The 24,290-nt window shown below is 47.3% G+C and overlaps 1 protein-coding gene across 7 annotated transcripts in view; it reads left to right on the forward strand.

The window, feature by feature from the left end:
- TOP3B (DNA topoisomerase III beta) overlaps nt 1–24,290 on the forward strand; it is a 636,381-nt gene that overhangs the window by 87,397 nt on the left and 524,694 nt on the right. For 3 of the 7 annotated variants that reach the window (XM_069619981.1, XM_069619976.1, XM_069619977.1), the window contains exons 3-4: nt 8,191–8,360; nt 9,627–9,796. In XM_069619981.1, the coding sequence (XP_069476082.1) occupies nt 9,727–9,796 (70 nt within the window). In that variant the 5' untranslated portion in view covers nt 8,191–8,360; nt 9,627–9,726. Of the gene's footprint in view, nt 1–8,190; nt 8,361–8,477; nt 8,592–9,626; nt 9,797–24,290 lie in introns of those variants that run through there. The other 4 variants (XM_069619978.1, XM_069619982.1, XM_069619979.1 and 1 more) reach the window with 2 other exon arrangements.

Raw genomic sequence — 24,290 nt, forward strand, 5'->3', positions numbered from 1 at the left:
GGGAACTATGTCACCAGGCATGGACCGCAGATTCTAATGCTACAAGAAACGCACACACAAGGCTCTGTCAACACAAACATATTGGTCAAATGGGGCAAGCTGCGTTATTACACAACCCCCCTGGACTGAGAAGAATAGTTTATTACACTCATACACCCCACGCTCGGGTTTCACACCAAGGGACACAAGATGGACCCAATGGGGAGATACGTTCTGGTCTGGGGGGAAATAGCCGGCAAACATGTAACCTTGGTCAATACCTATGGTCCCAATATAGATGATCCAGATTTTTACCAAGTATATTTGAGGCCCTCAACAAACTAGATACGACCAACATAATATGGGGAGGGGATTTCAACGTGGCGCTTGACCCCGCACTGGACAGATCCACTACTGTGACGAGGGCCCCCACTAGGACGGCACTAACTTTGGGTCAACTTCTCTCACAATTGTCATTGATAGATGCATGGCGTGTGCTGCACCCTGATAGTAGGCGATATACATATTACTCCTCTGTGCATGATAGCGAGTCGCGCATAGATTATTGGTTCATATCCTCAAACATTTCAAATACACTAAAGTATTGTGAAATCTTGCCCCATACGCTATCTGATCACTCACCGGTGCTGCTGGAACTCGGACTGAAACAGATCCCCAGACTGGCGAGGAGATGGAGAATGCCCAGGGGAATACTAGGAGATCCAAATGTGGTTGAGGCCTTGCATGTTGAGATAACCAACTTTTTCACAGACAATGTGGGGACAGTGGATCTAATTTCCACAGTATGGGAAACCTTCAAGGTTTGGGTCAGAGGAGTCCTGATGTCGAAAGCCACGGGCCTCCTGAAATGTGTTCGACGAGATCTCGAAGGGTTGGAGAGGGAATTAAATCATTTAGAAGACACCTACAGCTGCACTCATAGTGGGGACACTCTTGCCGAAATACGCAAACTCCTTAGAGACTTTGATAATCTAGCCATAAGAGAGAAACGATATATAGCGGCCCCTACCAGGGCACGCAGATACGGAGAGGGGAATAAAGCGGGGAGTACATTGGCCAATCTGATAAAACACGAAAGGCAAATGAACCCAATTACTAATATCCAAACGGCACAAAATGAAGGAGTCACGAGTGAGGAAGGCATAAAAGACGAATTTGTTAAATTCTATAAGGCACTCTATGTGAATAAAGATAGAAACCCCCCACTGAGATAAAAGCTTATCTAGCCATGCTCAATCTCCCAACGCTCCCAGATGAAAATAAAATGGTTCTCAATCAGTCTGTCACTGCGGAGGAAATCATTGAAGCAATCGAGGATCTTTCATCTGATAAGGCACCGGGTTCGGACGGACTGGGTGCCGAATTCTATAAAGAGTTGCATGAAGAACTAGTTTCTATAATGCTGAAAATGTGGGAGGAAGCCCTAGAGAAAAACCTACTGCCCCCGACAATGAGAGAAGCTATAATTACCGTATTGCTCAAGCCCTGGCATCTGCCACATGATATGTCATCTTACAGACCCCTTTCGCTCATAAACGTTGACGCGAAGATATTTGCGAAGGTGCTGATGAATCGAATGCTACCCATAGTATCCACATTGGTCCACCCGGATCAGAGTGGATTTATCCCTCAGAGGTCCACTGCCTTAAACCTATGCAGGCTGTTTGGTATAATGGCACAGATAGACCCGGGCAGACACGCGGTCGCTGTGTCCCTTGATGCCGAAAAAGCGTTCGATTCGGTTTCATGGGTATACCTTTTTTCAGTACTAGAGGCATTTGGAGCGGGACCCAATTTCATCAGATATGTCATGCTGCTGTATACCACCCCTGGGGCAAGAGTATGTACCAATAGGACCATGTTCGAATTGGGCAGGGGCACCAGGCAGGGCTTCCCGTTCTCACCCATTCTATTAGCCTTAACGATAGAACCCATGGCAGCTGCTGTTAGATTGCGACACAGGGATAAAGGGATCACAGTGAAAGGCTCCACCCAATTAATTCCACTATATGCAGACGATACACTATTATATATCCGGGAGCCCGATTAAAAACATTGCACCTATAATGGCAGGCATACACGAGTTCGCTGAATACTCTGGATACACCTTAAATAATGCTTGTTAGGCAGAAACCTGTGCAGTTCCCTCTGGGACCACTGCAGAAGATTTAAGACTACAGGTGTTTGGCAGTAAACCCACTTGGTAGCAGTCTGTACCACACAGATTCACTTGGTAGCTGTGGCTGAGCAGTCAGACTTCCCTCAAGAAGAGTTAGGCAGTATACAGAGTATTCACAATAGGTCAAAAGAACACAGTAGAACAAGTAAACACTGACCAGAGCTTGGTGTAAAAGAGATATAATTATTTATTTAAAACCACATCTAGAAAAACACACAGGCACTAATAGTAAGCAATTCAAAAACACGGTCACTAAAAGATATACACTCCCTTAAAAGAATATTAGACAATTCTTTAGTAAAGCCCCACTTATTTTCAGACGGCGTTGAGCGCTTAACGCAGATGGCAATAATTCGTTTTAAAAGGGAGAGAAAAGCAGAGTATAAATTGAAACAGATCCCAACACTTTTTTTAAGAACACAACAAGAGAGGAAGTCAAAGTAAAACCGTGAGTTTAGAGTTCAGAAGGCCGAATCCACTTTAAGAGGATCAAAACGAAATGTGTCCAAGGTCACATGGTTGCAGTGCACAAGGGTCTTACAAAGGTTCAAAAAGAGTTGGACCAAAAGAAAGGGACCAGTTAGAGGGTCAAGGCGGCCAGCCCAGTTAAGGGGTTATTATTACCTTGTAGCAATCTTTATAAAGGGAGGCCTGGCGGACACGGTACCTTAAAGTGGTGAGAATACTCCAGCGGGGGCAGTTGTTCCTGGCAGCGGATGCAAGTCGGTGCTTCGTCCGGGGCAAGAGAGGATCTCGTCGGGGAGGAAGACAGGAGTCCGTTGCACTGCCAGGGAAGAAACCAGCCGCAGAGTTCTCAGGTAAAAGGAGCAGTCCTTTTATTCGCGGTCCAGTGGTAAGTGGCTATCCGGTTGCCGGGGTGCTTGGCACGGGAAATTCGACCACAAGACGGCCTGGGATGCGAAGAGAAGAAGGTAAACTGGTTGTGCCCACCAGTCAGGGGAAGAAGCCTCTCCAGCCGGGAGATCTTCTCTGTCGTCGGGAAGTGGTGAGTTGGTTCCGCAGGGCTCCACCGGTGGTGTCATCGTGGTAGGTCAGCTCAGCTTCTCCCTCGTCGGATTCTCAGGTCCTGTGGTGACTTCTGAAGTTCCAGTCCCCAAAGCCCTGCTTTTATGCAGCACACCCCCATTCACTCAGCCTAGCTGTCAATCAAACATGCTAAGTGGAGCCGGCCGGCTCACCACTTGGGCCAATCACACAAGAGTGCGACTTGAGTTACCAAGGTAACTCAGTCCAGGCTGCCTAAACCCCCTCCCACACCACCTGTGGTACCCAGACAGAGAAGCTTGGAGAAGCCCGCCAAAAAGTGGAACAAAGGGCTCGACTTAGGTTGGAGTCACAGAAGAGAACACAAACGCCATTTTAGAATCGAGTCCTGGCAAAAAATACCAACCGGCGAATTAATATTAAATAAATAAACCGGCGGTATGTTCGAGGCTATGAAAATTAAATATTTAAAGTTGGTAGCCTCGAACAATGGTAAAATCCCATAGGGATATATTCGCGGTCGAATATAAAAAGTAGTATCCATTGCCACCAGCCAAAACTCGATCAGGGGGGACGGAGACGTGCCCCCTCGACTAACAGACACCGGGTCAATCGAATTGCCCCGACCAGTACGTCCACAATATGATGGTTTGTACTGGTTTCTGTTAATAATTTGGGACTAGTAAAGCCAATGGTGACTTTACATGCCCTGGGAGACAGTAGTCAGTCCCAGGGTATGGAGTCTATGGTGGGGTGTCACTATGACACCCCTGTGTTACTGCACGGAGGGTGCTGTGTAACACACATAGTAAAAACACATGAGACCCTATGGAGTAAAGGACCCCATAGTCCATAATACACATTAACAGTCAAAGGAACACCATAAATCATGTCCAAGAGTGGGAGAAAAAGAGTCTCATTCTTGGCAGGAGAAAAAACAAACTCCAGAAATCCAGCAAAGCTGCTGGGGGACTCACTAGGTTAGGAAATTCAGCCTAAAGAGAGAATTCTCCCTAACAATGCTAAATCAGAAATATTCTCGCTTACCCCCTCTACAGAATGTCCAGATATGACGTGTGGACTTAAGTGGTCGGAACAACGTATTAGATACTTGGGGGTGCTGGTCTCCAGGAGCAGACATACCCTCTATATTGATAACCATGACCAGGCACTACAATCAATACAAAATTGCAGGTTTGGAGACACCTCCCTATTTCGCTTCATGGCAGGATTGCAGTTCTCAAAATAATCGCTCTCCCCAAGCTATTATATTTATTTGTGAATGTGCCCATATGGCCTGGCAGGGATTTCTTTGCCAAACTACGATCAATGGCAGTAACATTTCTTTGGAATGGGAAAACGGCCAGAATAAGGTGGGGAAAGATGACGGAACCATACTGCACCGGAGGCATAGCCGCCCCGGACTTTGAGCTCTACTACTTGGTTGCTCAGGCACAATTCACGAAATATTGGTATGACAAAACAGATAGCTTGCCCCATACATGGATAGAAACACACACCACTTCGCCCACGGACATACGATCAGTCATTTTCGACTCACGGCACAGATACATGTGAATACGACCCAGTGAGCTGTACTGTTCGGGCCTAGCGGGGGCGATATGTAAGAGACTGAAGCTAGAGACACCCTACAACCCGGAGATTCCCCAGTGGAACTTCCCAAACATCTCCCCTACATTCGATGCAGGTATGCAGGAAACCTGGGACCCTAATGGAGAAATGAAGGTGGGTGACCTGTTTATAGATGGGAAGTTTGCGACTCTGGCAGACTTTACGAGAGCTATGGGTGGAGGACCGCTCCAGACACTCCAATACTATCGGATGAGATCTGTATTCCAGGTGCGATGGCCACTCTTCCCTGATGAGCCCCTCCCACACCCATGCCTACAACTGGTTACGACTAAAGGAGGGCTGGAAATTTCCAAATTGTATGTATCAGTGCAGACCCACACCCCCACAGCAAATCGGGTTAAAGAAAAATGGGAATCAGACATGCAAACGCTTTTACCTGATGAGAAATGGGACAGATATTGCACGCTTACGAAAAAGGTATCACTCTATGCTGGCCTGCGTCTGATCCAGTTCAAAATCCTGAATAGATTGCACTATACGCCGGCTAAGATAGCCAAATTTGCACTAGATTGCTCAATCGACTGCCCCAAATGTGGCTCTCCGCAGGCGGGACCTTTTCATATGTACTGGGAGTGCCCCGCTTTGGTGCGGTTCTGGGGGATGGTGGCTGGAATGCTTGCGGACATTTTTGTAACAAAGGGAACAGCCTATGGTCGGGCAGGATGGAAAGGCTGAGATAGTACTTTGTACGAGGGGGTGGTCCTGACCTCAAACGTTTTCACACTACAATAATTTGTTGCAGTAATTATTCAAAAACCTCCACATTAATAGTAATACATCCTGACAAGGATGCGTTACTAGAAAAAAGGTACTGATCCAATTATTGGAGAAAAACTATGGTGTCCTTTATTTTAATTAGGCCACACATGTAGGTATTAAAATTTGCTTCCAAAAACGTGATTCTAGTTTATCTCTGGATCCCAAACGCCATTACCCCTAATTCGGTTTGAACTAGGGGTGATATCATTGCATTCGCAAACAGTGTGGAAGATGTGTGCCTTATTAAGAAAGTCTCTCATGGGACTTTCTACATGCAACTTTCTGGGAGTAATAGCGCAATATTTACTTTCTGCAAATCATACATTTTCCAAAACTTGGTGTTAATATACTCTAAATGCATTGGCAGATGCCTCGGTTAATTTGAAGCTACTTTTGCAAAATCTGGCACGCTCCAAAATAAAAATGTTTCAGTACGATTAGTAATCCAATCTGCTCTGTGTGGTGTAAGGGGTCAGAAATGTGACATGGACAAGTAGATAGTTTTCTCACAATTAGTCATTTTATTGAACAGTAAAGGTGGGACAAACTCCTAACCCTCCCTAACCTAAGAAACCTAAAAGGTAAAGAAAATTGACCTAATGTCCAAACATCTCTGTCCCTCACACTCATACATACAACAAAATCATAAAAGGGTTATCTGGCTCTTCAAACTTCACAACGTAACATTTAAGTGCACATAGTGAATCTATAAACATAACTCCTTGTATCCAGGGTTGAATCACCTTTCTGCTGGATCATTTCAGAATATTTCCAACTAAAAATCAAAAGTAAAAGTTCTTTTCACTAGCCAAGTTCCACTCAAAGTATGGCAAAGAGTCCTGTTCCTTCCACAGGTTCTTCCATTGGCAGCGCTATTTTATTGCCCCATAGGTTTTCTCACTCGTCAAATGTTCAAAGTGTCTATAAACTGCTGATTGATAAATTAATGACTTCTTCATATGCAAACACAATTTAGTCAGGATGGTTTCACAACAACAGTTCATGCACTGACAATATATTTCACACTGGTTTGCTTGCCCCCAGCAACGCAGATTATATTTCTCTCCCCCTTGATAATCATCACAAGGCAGGATTCTGTTCTGCCAACTTTGTTTTCCTTTGCTCTCCTTTTTTTGGCTTGGGCAACACCATCTCCTAATTCAAATCTTCTTTTATGTACATCACCTTCACCTCGCTTCAATATTGTCCCCTTTTCGCTTTGCTATTGGTAGTTAGAATATTCTCTGTCACTTTGTTTAAACCAATGTTTATTTTCACCTTTATTGTCCCCTCTGGTCTTTGATAATGGTAGTTACAAGCTATTGCTCCCTTTTGGCTGGACAATGATGATTAGAATGCTTCTCTTAAAGTGAGAATTGCGCCCAAATCGCCTTAATTTATTAACTCAGTATTCAAAATCTTTCTTGTCATCAGTTTGGTATTCAAAATCATTATGCGGTAACAGCGCTTGGATTAGGAGCTCCCCGGGGTCACCTTGGCAAGGTCAACTAATCGGTCTGCTCACACGTCTGCTCTGGACCTGCTGACTGTATTCCTGCTTTCGGTGGAGAAACCCATGCACTTGACGGCTCCGGTCAGGTTTCCTTCTTTCACGCCTTCCGCAGATGGAGCTTCTTTCGCTCTGGTGAACGCCACACACTGGAGCAGCATGCAGAATGGGGAGAGCGTCTCTCTCCCTCTGGGCAGCAAGTTTATTTACCTCTTCACGCTGCGCATTCTCTACACTTAACAGGTTTCTGTACTTCTGCTACAGCTTTACCACGTCGTCCTGCTTTCACATCAGCTGTGGCCTCGTCTGTTGCACAGCATTCAAACGACTGCTTCCACTGCTTCTCACGACTCCTGCTTCTCCTCCTCATGGCCTACACCTGGAGGGGCTTTAAACATTTGAAAGTCCCACTCAGATGTGGGCCATCAGAAACACTAGACTGCATATTGCAGTTCTGCACCTCTGAGCCACTCTTCCTCATCCCAGTACTAATTGCATTATGGTGCCTGATGTTCTTAGTTCGTTTAATTCCAGGATTTTCAACTTAACAATAGGCCAGCAGTAGGGTATGATCACTAGGGAAGTTATTTATGGTATTCTTCCATTCTTCCTGACCTGAGCCCCCCCTTGCCCTCCCCATGTGATCCTCCCACATAATACCACCCCCAGGGTCAGGATTAGGTAGCGGCTGCCTTTCCCTGGCAACATGAGAAAGGGTCCAGGCCAGTGTTTCCGGGATGATCTCCTTCGATTCATCACAATGGCTGCTGATGTATAAGTACTAATCCATGTGCTGCAGTAATCCAAGCCCACAGAGTAATACTCACAAATAGAGAAATGTTCCTCGCCGGCAGCGACAATCTCCAGCACCTTAGATTTAGCCCTTGGGTGGTCAGAGCTAAGTGCTTTTCATCCTGTACTGTTCTTTCAACACAGGTCCCAAAGGAAATGTGTATCTTTTGTGTCCGTTTGTCGGGATGTGTTTCCAGGTACTGGAACTTAATTTGTGTCAATTGTGTATCTGATATAATGTAATTGAGTTTAGATACCAACTCTTGTTTTGTAATTGTTTTTTATTTTGCAGCATACACCCTTGTTTTTATAAATATCCAGACTACATTCCCATTTCTGGTTTTGATCTGTAAAGATCCTCGAACTCTGAGAAAGCTTTTTCCTCAGAATACCACTGATTTACTCTCGGAAGGGGCTGCTCGTGGCATGGCTGGGCAACTACCCAAAAGCTCTGCATAACAGGTAATGAAAGAAGACCACTTGATCTATTTCTGATGCTGTGTTATCCCTCCACTGCTGGCCACCATGGTGATTTTTTTCTTTTTTCTTTTTTTAAACGCTCAATTTATGGGTCTCTAGGGCTGCTTCACCCAGGAAGGGCTAGAGAGAGACATTGATAGTTAAAGTACCTGATCATGGTAAACAGTTTGGTCACTGGTGTATGCCTAAAACCGGAGCCAACAGCGCAGCCAGGTATGGTGTCAGTACTTGAGGATTTGATAAAGCTCTGCAAATATAACTGACAGAAAATATATTCCCTAAGAGGTTAATGGAGAGCTGTAAGTAGATGTCAACAAATTCTGGTTTTATTTGCGCTTGGTAGCCCCCATATGTCCATTAGGCTGTATACGACTCAGCTTATCCCCTGGACCATCATTTTTGTCAGTTGCTGTTTAAGTTAGCTCAGGTGGAACACATGTTTTCCTCTTGACTATCCCTTCACTCTATAGATTTTCTCCCTGACTTCTTATACGTTTTGCTCTGTACCTGTTGCTTTATGTATAGTATTACTTGATTGTTGTTTCTTGTAACATTGCCCCTCCCCCTTTCCCTAGCTCAAAGAGGGGGGTTCCTCCCTGCTGCCTGTTTTCTCTCCACTTGGCCTTCTGCAATTATCTTTTGATGGGAAAACACCCTTCACTCCCCACTCGGATTACTTCTATTTCTCTCCACACTCAACTGCCTCCCGCCCTGCCCCACTCGCTTGATGCCCAGTTCTGTCCTTCCTGGGCCATGATGATCTCCTCACTGTTCATTCTGTGCCCCGTTCCAATGCCCTCCCCCTCCTTTCCAGACTTGCGTGACCGCAATGCCACTTACAGCTCGGTTATGAATCTGCGCGGAAAAGCTGTTGAAGTAAATGCCTGTGCTGGAATGACAGCATAAGCAAGACGGGGTTGTATATCCAAGATTCAAAGAAGACAATCTCTCTGTAGTACCGCCAGTCTCTATTTGGTACATTTGTTTATTAAACCTTTGCTTCGCAGGTGCCTTTCTTACAAATGCATAAGACAATGTAAATTTATAAGTCAACAATATGCTACTTGCAAACACTTACAATGCATAGACTAGATGCTTGATTGTTTGCGAAGCAACATACACGTTAACTTGCCATGAAGCCCTGCACTATTGAAGAACTCTTGAGATGTGACCCACTCCGTAGGTGTGGCATTTCTTTCAATTCACTGCTTTTTTCAGATGCATATTATGTTTGGTTTCCCTTGTTAGGATGTACCTTGTTAACGAGGAGCTGATGCGAGTGACCTTTTGCACTGTTCAAGTTACGTGACAGGATTTTGACGAAGTGCTTGGTGTGGTCCACCTAAAGATGAAGACTGTTTTCATGGTGGCAGAGAAGCCATCTCTCGCCCAGTCAATTGCCAAAATCCTTTCTAAAGGTAGGTGTATCCATCTAAATATCTTCTGTAAGGTGCAGTGCTACATTTCCCACAGTGTGCAGTGTGAGGAGTCAGAGACATGGGAGACAGACACAGATGGAGTTTTCTCACAATTTGCCATTTATTAAATAAGGGGTGAGACAAACGCCTATCTTTCCCTAAAGTAACAAAACCCAAAATTACCTAGTGTCCAAAAATGTCTGTCCCTCACACTATTACATAAAACAAAATCATACAGGAATCTTTTGACAGTTTCAACTTTATATTCAAATATAAGAAACAGTTTTATGGTCAGGGGTCGGGTCCCACTTTCCCTGGATCAATTCAGAGTAAACCAAAGTTCATTTCAAGAAAGTTTATTTTCTTTCACCTAATTCCACTCCAGGTGGAATGCACAGATTGGCAACATTTGTTAGGGCATCCACTTAACAGTTCAAAGTCTTTTCTTCATACATTGTTAGGTAAGATTTTCATAGCAAAGATAAATCTTCCTTCACTGTGTCAACCGAAGAACTTTTTGCTGTACTGGTGGATTACTTTTCCTTATACCTCTGTGAGTGGGAATCTTTTTCCACACTCACAGAATCTTTTACTCTTTTTATTGGTGTCATTTTTAAGACTCTCCATATTGTCTCTTTATCTTCTTTGACAACATTTTGGCGATAAGTGCTTGTTATTGCTGGGTTGCGCTAGGAGCTCCCCTTTTAACTTTCTCTGGCTAACCTTCAGAGAACTACAGTTCCCAAGGGTAGAAATGATCTTTGGATCCCTTTTACATTTTATTAGGTGAGACCAGCACCCCACACCTTATGTGGAGTGCTGGGGAGATGCCGAGTATCCCATTCTCATTTTAAATGTAACATTTATGTTACAGGGACATACTTACCTTTAATGGCTGGTGGCAGTGAACCTTTTTATTAATTCGGTGCACCTTTACTGCAGGCTATTTGCACAGCCCCGGTAAAGGCACCCATGGGTGGTCATTTTACCAAAATGGTCCCCGTCTTTCTTTTTTTTGACATTTTAGTGTTCTTTGTCCTTTCTTGTTTCTTCACCTGACACCCACGGCCGGAAATTCCTTTTTGTGATTTGTATCTTCGGCGGGAGTCCTGTGGACTCCCCGCCCAGGCTCCAGAGTGTCTGTGAAAGCAGGAAGCGAGGGAGTAGTCCCAAACTCTGCAGCCCTTTGTCTTCCAGCCTGCCTGTTGGAATCCAGTTAAAACTGGCTGGCTGGCTGTTCTAAAAGGCCTGCCAACCCCCCCAAGTTTGAAAGTTGCTTGGCTGTTTGATTGGCTGGTTTCCTGGATAAAAGCCTGATCCTGGAAGCTGAAGAGGTAGTCGGCCACTGGAACCAAAACCGAAGAGAAAGATGAAGAATTTGCAGCTGAAACGATTTCCAGCGACCGGAGAGCCTGCTGTGTAATTGGAGCCTGCTGTTACCCTTCCTTCCAATCGACCTGGGGAAAACGCCGACCCTGACCCTGACCCAGAGCCTGGTAAGACCCACTAGACTCAAGATGGCCTTCATTTTGAGCCATCCCATACCATGCTGCGAATTCGTGGGGCTGCAATACCCCAATACCCTGGGACCTCGAGCCATTGTGCAGTCTTTCGAATTCTGAATCTTGCTGAAACTTTGTGGGCATCCTGCTGGGCCTCCAGAGACATGAATTTAGTCTGAAAAGTCCCCTCACCAGAGTGCTGGACCTTGCAAACTACGAACTGCAAATTCTGTCTGCTTCTGTGCTCCTGAAAAAGGTGCCAAATCCACAGAGCCGCATCCAGCCGTTTGGGAAAACCTTGTCTAGAGCCTTCCCCGTGATCCTTGCTGCAAATGTCCTTCCAGTGTCCTGTCTTCTTTCTTCTTGATGAAGGAATTGAACGACTGGGTTTTTGGCTGCAGATGTCGAGGAGTTCCCCCCCCCCCCTTCTCACCTGAGTTCGATCTTTGCTGGATTTCTTGATCGATGCCTTCTTGTGGACGGATCGAGTCTTGAATAAGGCTGCACGAGTCTCTTCCGACTCCAGCCTGCGTTCAAAGTTCCGGGATGCAAAGATCCAGGAATCCGGGAAATTTACATAGTGCGCTACTAGCAAACGAGTCCAGGAATCAAGAAAGGAAGGAAAGGGACTAGGAATGGGGTTGGATGGAAAGAAGCAAGGAAAACAATACCGCGAGCTACGGAGCACACGCCTGGTCGCTACTTCGCAATAGCATTGAGACGCGCGGAGCCGTGGGAGGCGTGGTCTATAAATAGAACACGCTACGTCCAAGGTGTAGAGCGAGGAAGGTGTTTCACAGTGGACGGCCATGTTGGGAGTACAAGGGAGTGTAAGCCCCGTTGAGACAAGAACCAGGAAGTCCAAAAGGGGCGCGTTCTGTAGTTCATGACAGCATGCCACCTCCGAAGACCCGTTCCTCCGGGTTTGCTCTGGTGTATAAGGTGAAATCTTCTGAGCAGTCGAGGGGCCTTGAGATTAGAAAGTGGTTCCCAGGTTCTTTCACTAGGAGGATATCCTTTCCAATCAACCAGGTATTGAAGCTGACCCCGTTTATACCTGGAGTCACATATTCGGGATACTTCGTTTTTCAATTGGTTGTCGACCAGCAGAGGAGGAGGTCGGCAGGATTTCCGGGAGGATTGGGTGTAGGGTTCTAATAAGGATGTGTGAAATACTGGGTGAATTTTCTTCCAGGAGTCTGGTAGTCTGATCCGGTATGAAACTGGATTGATAATTTCCTTGGTGGGAAATGGACCATAGTACCGAGGGGCCAACTTGTTTGGCCGTAGATGTCGGGGTAGTAATTTCGAGGACAACCAGACTTGATCACCAATTGCATAAGAAGGACCTGGTCTTCTTTTGGAATCCGCATACCTCTTAGTCTGGGTTCTGGCCCTTTCTAAGTTTTCTTTGGCCTCCTGGTGTACGTTGATGAGGGTTTCTATCCAGGAGTCGACAGTAGGTACTGGTGTAGGATGAGGGAGAACAGTGGGTAGAACCGATGGATGGAAACCTTGGCTACAATAAAAGGGACTGGTCTTAAGTGCTGAATGATCGGAATTGTTGTAGGCGAATTCAGCCACGGATATCAGGAGTGACCAGTCCTCCTGAACCTTGGTGGCGAAACGTCGAAGATACTGATCCAGGGTCTGATTAGCTTGTTCTGTGGTCCCGTTGGTTTGGGGATGATAACCAGATGAGAGGGCGCATTGTCTTCCCAAAATGCGACAGAGATGTTTCCAGAATTGGGAGACGTATTGGGGTCCTCGATCAGATATGATCTTGGAAGGAAGTCCATGTAAACGGAATATGTGTTCCAGGAAGATTTCAGCAAGCTCGGACGAGGATAGTAGCTTACATAGGGGTGTGAAATGAGCCATATGAGTGAACAAGTCTATGGTAACCATGATGGTTGTGTATCCTCGGGAAGGGGGTAATTCCATAATGAAGTCTGTAGCAATGAATTCCCATGGCCTTGTTGGCAGTGTAGGTTGCAGTAGAAGACCCGCCGGTCTCTTGTTATCATGTTTATTTTGACTGCAGATAGTACAAGCTTTGATGTACTGCTGTACGTTGGTCTTCATTCCAGGCCACCAAAACTGTCTTTGTATGAGACGGAGGGGGTTGGTTATGCCACGATGTCCGGAGTGAAGGGTATCATGACAGAGGTTTATAATTGTTTGTTGTAATTTCTGTGTAGGAATGACCAGTGCATTGTCCTTGAATAAATATCCTTCCTTAACTCTTGGGTTCCATGGATTCTTCCTTGAAATATCCTTCCAGAGGTCAGAGGATTGGGTTTGCATTCGAATTTCTTCCAGGAGGTTGACTGCTTGAGCTACAAAGATCGTGTGGGGAAACATTTTAGGATAGGCCCTGTCTTCAGTAGTTACATAGTCAGGACGTCGAGATAAGGCGTCTGCAATCAGGTTTTGTGATCCGGTAACATGAGTGATATGGAATTGATACTGGGCAAAGAAGTAGGCCCAACGCGCTTGACGACTGTTCCTGCACTCCAACGACTGTAGAATTTGAAGATTCCGATGGTCTGTGCGGACCTGAACTGGATATCTAGTACCCAGAAGTAGATGTCGCCATTCAGTGAAGGCTTGGCGGATGGCTAACAGTTTCTTTTCCAGGACGGAGTAATGTGTCTCACTGGGAGTCAGGGTTCGTGAGAGGTAAGCAATGGGGTGTTCCAGTTTATCCTCAAGTTCCTGCTTCAAGACCGCTCCTATGGCGTAGTTAGAGGTATCTGTTTCCACTAGGAATGGCCGATTTATGTCAGGTTGGGCCAAGACGGGGGCTTGCGTGAACTCTGTCTTTAAACGTTCGAATGCCTTATCTTGCGGTGTAGACCAGATACAGGGGGTGTCTTTCTTCAAGAGGGCAACGATCGGCTGAACGATCTCGGAAAAGGTAGAAATGAACTTCCGGTAGAAGTTGGCAAGCCCCAGGAAGGATTGAACTTGTTTCACGGACATGGGAGCGGGCCATGCCAGTTCCTTCTGGGCTAAGGATGAATCCAAGGTAGTGAACAGAAGTAACGTGAAACAAGCATTTTTTTCGGGTTTGGCTAAAAGTTTGTGTTCACAGAGTCGTTGTAATACTACCTTTACATGTTCTTCATGCTTTAGAGGATCCTTGGAAAAGATCAATATGTCATCCAGATAGAAATTGGCGAAGAGGAATAACATGTCAGAAAACACTCTATCCATAAAACGATGAAAAACTGCGGGGGCATTAGCTAGTCCAAAGGGCATGACTAGATATTCATAGTGGCCAAAGGGTGTTCTAAAGGCTGTTTTCCATTCGTCTCCTTCCCGGACACGGATCAAATGATAGCACCCCGGAGATCCAACTTTGTGAATATTGCGGCGCCTCTCACAGCTTCCAGGATATCCGAGATCAGGGGCAGTGGGTACCGATCTTTGAGGGTGCATTTATTTAAGCCACGATAGTCGAGGCAAGGTCTGCGTTCCTTGGTGTCCTTCTTGGGAACAAAGCACAACAAAGCACCCACTGGAGATTTTGAGGGTCTTATGGTGCCGTTTTCAAGGTTGGTATCCAGGTATTCTCGAAGGGCCTTTTTCTCTGGTTCCGAAAGGATGAACATTCTGCCGAAAGGAATCACTGCTGAGGGATCTGTATCTATGGCACAGTCTTCAGGTCTGTGAGGGGGTTAGGCCTGGACTATGGCAGTTGAAAATACATCAGCATATCCCTGATAGGCCTCTGGGACTTGTATGATATTGGAAACCATGAGTGGTGTTTGCTGGTCTCTTAGTGGTTCTTTAGGGGGTGTCGAGGAGGGATCCAGGATTAGACAGTGGGACATACAAAACTCTGAGCCTAGGAATAGTGATCCTGCTGTCCAATTGATATACGGATTGTGCTTCTGTAACCAGGGCATACCCAATACCATGGGGTAATGAGCTGACTTAATGATGTTGAATGTAATCCGCTCTTGGTGATGGTTTATGGAAAGCTAGATCTCTTTTGTCTGCAGGCTTATGGGTCCTGAAGTGAGGGGTCTTCCGTCGATTGCTTCCACCGGCTGCATGGTGCTTCGTGTCTCGTACAAAATATGATGACTAACGACCCAGTCTTGATCAATGAAAATTCCCATAGCTCCGCAGTCTACCAAGGCCAGAATGGGATAGGTCTTATTCTTGGAGGGCGACAGGATGGCCTGTAGTATCACCAAATTATTTTGTCCAGGAGAGTTCAAGGATGGAATTGATGTGGAGCAAACATCTCTCTCCCAAAGCTCTGCTCCATCTAGGATCGGGAGCTGGCGTTTCCCGAACGCCGAGGAGGGGCTAGAGGACACTCCCTAACAAAGTGTTTGTCTGAGGCACAATACATGCACAACCCCGTATGAATCCTTCTCATCCTTTCTTGTGGGGATATAGGTACACGGAAGGCTCCTATCTGCATGGGTTCTGGTTCAGAGACTGAGCCTGGGTTTGTGTCCGTCTTGGTGGTACTCTCAAAGGACAGCTTCGGAGGATTACCTCTGGATTTATTGTTCTCTGCCTTCCTTTCCTGGATACGGAAATATATTTGCATGGCAAGGTCCATTAGTGCCTGGAATGAGTTTGGGCGAGCCACTCTGGCCAACTCATCCTTAATCTCCTCATTCAGTCCTCTCCTGAAAAGGGTAAAACTCGCCTCAGGGGAACAATTGGCTTCCTTGACTAATTGCTTGAATCGGGTAACATAGGTGAGCATATCCTGGGATCCTTGCTGAAAGTCTAACAGGAGTTCCTGGGCAATATAGCCCTGCTCTGGACGCTCAAACATGCTCTTAAGGGCTTGTATGAAGCCATCATAGTCATCTAGGAGAGCATCGCCGGAATTAACGAGGGGCGTAGCCCAGGTTAAGGCGTTTCCTGAAAGGTGGGAAATTATGAACCCCCACCTTAGCCCTGGGAGTTGAAAAGTAGTAGGGCTTAAAAGTAAAGTGAACCAAACATGAATCCAGGAATCCGCGAAGGGTTTTTGCCGACCCATCGTATTTGTCCACTATGCCGCCCATCAACACACTTTCTTTTATGGCAGAATCACAGGATAGAACTAATTGTTTGAGAGCGGCGTTTTCCGCCTTTAGATTCTGCACCTCGGTTGATAGCTCTTGCATGCCACGCATCAGGTCCTGGACGGCCGCTTCCATGTCCATATCGAGTTTGGTCGGGTGGCGTCTCAAACTGTCAAGGAGTTCCCTCCCCCCTTCTCACCTGAGTTCGATCTTTGCAGGATTTCTTGATCGATGCCTTCTTGCGGACGGATCGAGTCTTGAATAAGGCTGCACAAGTCTCTTCCGACTCCAGCCTGCGTTCAAAGTTCCGGGATGCAAAGATCCAGGAATCCGGGAAATTTACAGAGTGCGCTACTAGCACACGAGTCCAGGAATCAAGAAAGGAAGGAAAGGGACTAGGAATGGGGTTGGATGGAAAGAAGCAAGGAAAACAATACCGCGAGCTACGGAGCACACATCTGGTCGCTACTTCGCAATAGCATTGAGACGCGCGGAGCCACGGGAGGCGTGGTCTATAAATAGAACACGCTACGTCCAAGGTGTAGAGCGAGGAAGGTGTTTCTCAGTGGACGGCCATGTTGGGAGTACAAGGGTGTGTAAGCCCCGTTGAGACAAGGACCAGGAAGTCCAAAAGGGGCGTGTTCTGTAGTTCATAACGACAGATCCTGAAGTCCTCCTGCTGCAAAACCTCCTTCTTTGCTGGCTTGGGTATTTACTTACCTTAAGCCTCTTGTGATTCCTGTGTAATTTTGCAGTGTTTCTGTGATAGCAGTCTCTCGTCTAGGTCACCCAGGCCCACTGCTGGAATCCTCCTAGGGTGTCTTATCTGAAGTCCCTGGACCCTAACTAACTTTCAAAGTGAACTACTTACTTGTTTAGCCAGTCTTCCTCAGGAACTCTGACTTTGCCTGCAACTGAGCCTTATCTCACCCTGCCTAATGCTGGCTTCTAGACCACTAGGGTCCCTCTTCTGCCTCTGAGAGAACTCATGTACTAGAATTGGGTAGGGCTGGATACTTTAAGGGCTCTGTCTTGAAAAGTAAACCAGTGTTGAAAAGTGTACTTACTTGTAAATTAGTTTGTTGTTAACTTTAAACTCTGAGTGAATAGTTACAAAAAGTTATTACCAACCTTAGATATGTTCCGCCATTCTGAAAAGTATATATAGGATTTATTTACCTTGAATAAGCTGTGTGCCTTCTTAAATAAGTATTCTCAAAGTCCAAGGCAGTTTCAGATTCAAAACTAAATCTGAAACTGCACTGGTTACCTGGCTACCCTTCGATCTCAGGCCCAGTTCCCCTGCCCGCCAGTTGCACACCTGCACTGCCCCCTGGCAACCCTTGCTCTCTGGTACTGTTCTGTATCCCTGCAGCCCTGACTAGCACTTGACACCTGATGGCTGCACTTACCCTTGCACTTGCCACTTGCTGACAGCACTTTTATTTATTGTCTTTATTTATCTTACTGTTATCCTATGTACTGCACTATCCCCTCCCCTTTCCCTCTGCACTTTTTGCTTCCCCCCCTCTCCCCTGCACTTGCGCGATCTCAGTGTCACCTGGCCTTGTAGGATCGTTGTCTTTGTCTTCCTTCTGTTTCCCCTCCCAGGCTTCATCGCGCCTTGAAACCCTTGTGTATAGTCGCGTTATAAATGCCATATCATATATCATATCTTACTTTCCTTAGAAACTCTCTCGCCATTCTAACAAAGTAGGTAAAGGGTTAACTTACTCACCTGTGAATTGGGTTCCCCTCTTTTCAAAAGTAATGTTGTTGGTTTCACTTTATTATTCTAGTTGGGATAGTTGTACGAGTGTCCCCAATATGGTCTTGCGTCCCCTGAGTTGTTACTTCCTTTAGTCCGTGAACCAAAAAGCAATTGTAATTGAATATTACACCCAAAGGTCCAACTCCCCTAGAATAACTGTTAGCCTGAATAGGAGTTATAGGTTTATACTGGAATAAGTGTTCCACTATTCTGAAAAGTATATTGTCCAGTTGATTTACTATGTGATTTCTTGCTGAGCGTCATGGTACCACTGCTAGGGTCCACTACGCTTTTATTACTGTAAGTAATCCAAAACTAACTATATCTTTTGACTTCCCTAGAACTACTGTTAGGTTTGCACCTTCAAGCATAGTGTTATGATTTTATAATTGTGTTTTATATATAATGTGTAAGTACTTATTCCCCCCCAATATTTATCTGGGCCTACTTGTATTTAAATAAACCATTATTTTTTTTTATAATTCATATTGTTAATTTTTTCTTTTGGCCATATGTGTATTTCAATTTCATTGTACTGATTCTACAGCCTTCTCTCCCTCCTAAAATGAGCCTGGCTGCTTTGTCCATGCTACCCTGAACTCAGGTGGTACAGCCTTGTACTAAGAGTGGAATCTTGTACTGTCTCAGTTGAATGGTTTTACTAAGTCGAACATAGGGCCTCATTACACGGACGGCGGTGGACCAAGGTGTTATTAGCACCTTTTTCCAGGCCGGTAAAATACCGGCACCGCCTGTCATGATGCCTACCTCCAAGGAGCCAGGTCCGACCCAGCAACCCCAGAGGCAGGCATCATTTCCCCCAGGGGAGTGCCAGCGGGCCCAAGCTGGGGCCCTTTGGACGCAGTCCTGGCGCCTTAGGCACCAGGCTCATGTTGGACCTCTGTCCTGGCGCCTTAGGCGCCAGGCTCATAAAGCTAGACATGTGTTCAAGTGTTTTTATGTGCCCTTACCTGATGCAGACCATGCTGCCACATCCAGGCCCTCTTGATGCCTGAATGGAACTACTTTACCTGTGGGACTACTTTCCACCCGGGTGTGTTCGGGGAAGGATACATACCTGATCGGAGGAAGGATACACACTTGGAACTTCTTCCAAAGCTATTTAAACCACACCCGATCAGCAACTCACGCTTCGCGTTGTTCTGCTCCTCGCAGCTGGACGCTCACCGTGTCAGCTCCTGCATCTGGACTTCAGCCACGTCTGTCAGCATCCTGGGTCACCTGCAAAGGGAGACAAGAGACCTTACCAGCTAAATCTGCTCCACGGAGACATCACCGACGATCCTGAAAGGGAAGACATTATTTTTAAAAGCATTTCGTTACGATCGCTGCAGCGCTGCATTTCACTCACCTTTCCTGGGTTCCTCCATCTTCAGCAGCGATCATCCGGATACACAGCCACTTCCCAGAGCCTAGAGAAAAAGACAAGAATAAGAGGTGAAAGAAGGAAGGGAATAAGACTTACCTGTTGGGTCATTCCCATTTCATTTCGGGTCTTGCCGCTTCCAGGCATTTTCCGGACCCCGGCCCCTATGGGGAAAAAAGACAAAGACATTGAATGAGCGTATGCAAAGACAGTTCCCGAGCGCTCATCCAGAACTAACCTGCCATTTACTAGAACTGGAACTGCACGTTTCACTTCGGGTCGGCGCCATATCTCCGGCATTCCGAACCCCGGCCCCTAAGGGGAAAAAAGACATAAGCATTAGCGCTTGCTGCAAAAAGACAATGGCCCTCATTACGACCCTGGCGGAAAGTAACTGACCTGACCGCCATAGTGTAAATAGCGTTTCCGCCATTGCACGATGGAGGAAAGTGCGGCTAATTCCGACCCATCGGGCACGAGCATTACGCCATGGCGGAAGTGCAAAGTCCGCGATGGCGGAAATGTCCCCAAAACGCCCCTCACCGCCGTCGTATGGCGCCCTAGGTGCAATTCCGCCACCCATCATAGCGGTCACCGTAATGAGCGCTAATCGCAAAATACGGTGACCGTAAATATACGGAAACGGAAGTAAAAACATGGGGCCGGAACGGGAAACAGCACGCCGTACACCTATAAAATCAGAATCCCAACACAACCATTAAAAATCCGACCCTGAGACACATCCCAACCCGTTAGCCACCCTAGTTAAAACAATCGAAATGGGAAAAGTTGCCAAAAAAGCGTGCGACCGCAAGCGGCAGGTCCACTTCTCCCATGAGGAACTCACCGTGCTCACAGAGACCCTCCAGGAGAATGCTGCCGTCGTCTTCTCGACGCAAATGACCAGGACGGCACTTGCGAACAAGAAGGCCATATGGGCCCTGGTGGCACAGCGGGTAAGTGCGGTGGGGACCGCACCCCGCAACCCACAGCAATGCAGAAAGCGATGGGACGACTTGCTGATACGCATACGGAGCATACTATCTGCCAACCGTAACATTGCCACAGCTACCGGGGGAGGATCGGAATCACCCATCAAGTTGACCCCCTGGGAAGAAATCTGTGCCTCCACCATTGGAATGGAGAGTATAGAGGGAGTCGGAGGGATGGAGAAAGGAGTGCAGACATCCGAAGAATCAGGTAGGTGGGCCAAATAAAACAATGCTAAATCCACAATGTCCAATCATGTGAAGTACCATGTGTCCACATAGTGCAACAGAAACACATGTCCAGGAGAACGTCCACATACATTGGCCTGATAGCGCACTTTAAAACTCACATTAAATACATAAATAATTAAAAATCCTAAAAATACTCTCTACACGTGCAGCATGCACACCCTAACTGCAGGCTGCAAAACAACTGCATCCTCAATCCACACAAAAATGAAACCACCTCCAAGGCCCTGACCCAAATCACCCTCAGGTACCACCCCAATGCATGTGATACATTGCCATTCCAATTTCCACAGACCCATAAATAACGCTCGCCCTCCTTTACTCCACCACAGGGTCCGATTCAAACGACGAGCTCCAGGACACCCCTACCAGCACACCTGCAAAGAGGGCCAAGACCAACGGCCAAAGACCCTCCACCTCAGCTGCACGGATCAAGACACGGCAGCAGCACAAATCAAGTGGCAGCACACAGGAGGGGACTCCAACAGGCACCCCAGCAGCCAGCATGCCCACAACAGCAGCACCACAGGTCCCCCCAATGGATGCCACAGAAGGCACTGCTTCTGGTGGCAGCAGCACCATAGGTGACACTGCATTAATGGCAGCATGCTCCGACACAGAAAACGGTGCTGTCGATGTAGGACCCATCCATGACCTGTCTCAATCCCCCTGTTTGTTTCATCCCGTACACCATGAGGATACCACGCAGGGGCACCCACAAGACGACGACTGGCCATCCCCCACAAGCCCTGTGGCAAGGCAACATGAGCCCCTCTGTGACACCACCGCAAATGGCCATGGCCCAGCAGAGGCAACAGTCCCTCGACCAGGTGATCGTGCAACAGCAGCAACTGGCCACGCTCCTCAAGGAGCATGCTGATGAATGTGGGGGTACTAAGGCAGTCATAGAAACATCTACTGAGACACTTAGGGCACAAATGGAGAGAAGTACAGAGACACTAAGGGTACAAATGGAGAGAAGCACCGAGAGCCTGAGGGGGGAACTGCATGCGACGTCCAAAGACGTATGTGGTGAACTTGCCGCTGTGCGCCGTGTGCTCACTGAGCTCTCACAAACCCTTAGGGACATGCATGGACGTGAGCAGACAGAGACATCATCCGTTGCAAGTTCCGTCCAGGGCAGCCCCCAACGTACATCTGGGAGGAACCTGCGCTCCACAGGCAGGGAGGGGTGCCCCTGATACCCGGAGAGGGGGCTTGCAATAGCGTCTGCCCACTGACAATGAGCATCTTTGGACACTGGTGTTCGGGGGGGAGGTAGGAGGGTGGAGGGGGGGTGTTGGGCTTTCTTGGGTGGCGGGTCGATGGGGTGTGTAATATAATTTCACATATGCTATAAACATTACATAATCACCCAATGAGATGTGTGGACATTGATCTTTGTGTACGAGGCCTTTATAGGCGTACATTCCACATTGTGCATGTTCCAGACACACACAGTGCCACAAGTCCAGTGTCCATGTATCAGCCACCAGGCGTGAGTGCTAGAAGCATGAATCTATGATATTCTGACGAATTTCACGGCCCTCCTGTGCCTCGCGGACTCCTTGAGGTGCTGCCACATCCCCACCCTCATCATGACCATCTTCAGGTGCTTGTAGTTCTGCGTCAGGGGGCATGGGCACATTTCTACGTACGCACATGTTGTGTAGCATGACACATGCCATGACCATCTTTGCAACCTTCTCATGGCGGTACAGGAGTGCCCCGCCAGACCTGCTGAGGCAGCGGAAACGAGCCTTCAGTAGGCCGAATGCCTGTTCAATGACTACACGGGTACGTGAGTGGGCATGGTTGTAGTCCTCCTCATGCTGGTTCTGTGGGTTCCGGAGTGGTGTAAGGAGCCATCTCTTCAGTGGATACCCGGCATCACCTGTATGTGGACAATAAAGGATGTTTGTGGAATGACATTGCTACGTACGCATCCCCCCCCCTACCTGCCAGGTCATTTCCGCATCACATACCCCACATTATCATGCATGAAATGAGACTCACCGAGTAGCCAGGATCTGTTCCCTGCGTGTCGCTCCATGTAGCGTGGTATTGTAGAGTTCCTCAAGACCATAGAATCATGGGTTGATCCAGGAAATCGGGCACAACAATGTGTAAAGATCCTGTTGGAGTCACACACCATCTGTACATTAAGAGAATGATATTGTTTCCGGTTGCGGTACTGGGCCTCCATGGCATGTGGGACAACCAATTCCACATGGGTGCAGTCGATGGCACCAATGCAACCCGGTATGCCGGCCAGTGCATGAAATCCAACTTTTGTGTTAGTAATGTCATGCTCCGAGCGTGGTACAGAGATGTAGTCGTCTGCGTGCTTCAGGAGGGCATCGAGCACTTGCGATAGTGTCCGTGAGAACAGTGGCTGTGAAATGCCATGCAACTGTCCGACTGTGTGCTGGTAGGTGCCTGTGGCCAGGAAGTGGAGTACAGACACCACCTTCAGTAGGGGTGGGATGGCGGTTGGGCTATCTATCATGCTGACAAGGTCAGCGTGTGTCATGTTCACAATGGCGGTTATGGTGTCCCGGTCCAAACGGTAGAGGGTGTGGATCTGCTCAGCAGTGAGGTTGAACGGATGAGCTCGGAGGCGTGGGATTGCGGGCTGCCTGCGTGGTGGTAGTGGCTGTGCTGGTGGGCCTTGCTGGCCCTGCCTTGCCCTCCTCCTCCTCCTGCGTCTCCTCTGTGCGGCCGGTTGTTGTAGTAGTTGGTGTTCGTCTTCTTCTTGAAGTTGGAGTACTTGCAGTGCTATCAGGTCCCCCAGGGCCAACATCGCTAGTCCTGCCGGTAGCATTTTGGAGTGGGTGTGGTTGTGGGAGGGGGTTGGGTGTGCAACTTATGTGTTTTCAGGCTGTATAGCCTCCACCTGTGGTGATTCATTCCACCTGTGCCAGCTGCAATCCCCTTTGGGCGAGCACTGTACCGAGGTTCACCGACGGGCGGGGCGTCCCATTTGTGAGTGAAGCGAGTTGCCATTTTCACACACTGCCGCACTACATGGATGAATTTGTGATTTCAAGCGGTCACAGATGCCTTATCGACGTGATGTTGCAAATGAGGAATTCGAAGGACAGCGCTTTCGGTTTTCAGCTAGCGGCGAGGAGACGCCCACAGGTCTGACTGCAAATATAACGTTCTATTGTTTAATGTCCTTGGGACAGGGGCCATGGCGAGAATGCAATGATTGATATGAATAGTATGGGATGCGCAATAGCGTAGTGGACGATAAGGCAGGACGTTCCCAAATACATGTTACTTCACAACACTAGGATTCCGGGCTGGAGCACAGTGGATTTTGCAGACTGCATTACGCACAGACTCAATGGAAGTTTCAAATGTGATGTGAGTAAATAATCAGGCGTTTTCATACCGGGATGAGGGAATGATGTATGGATGCATGGACAGATGATTTAATTGAGAGTTTGCCATGTACATGGCTTTTCGGGATCTATCCCCTTCCCCTGCGCTATGTGATGCAGAGCTGCCATAGTGGGACCAGCGTCTATCTGCCCTTGTTGTACCCT

The sequence above is a fragment of the Ambystoma mexicanum genome, chromosome 10 (assembly GCF_040938575.1).
Source record: "Ambystoma mexicanum isolate Mex_15411 chromosome 10, UKY_AmexF1_1, whole genome shotgun sequence".
NCBI classification, from domain to species: Eukaryota; Metazoa; Chordata; class Amphibia; order Caudata; family Ambystomatidae; genus Ambystoma; species Ambystoma mexicanum.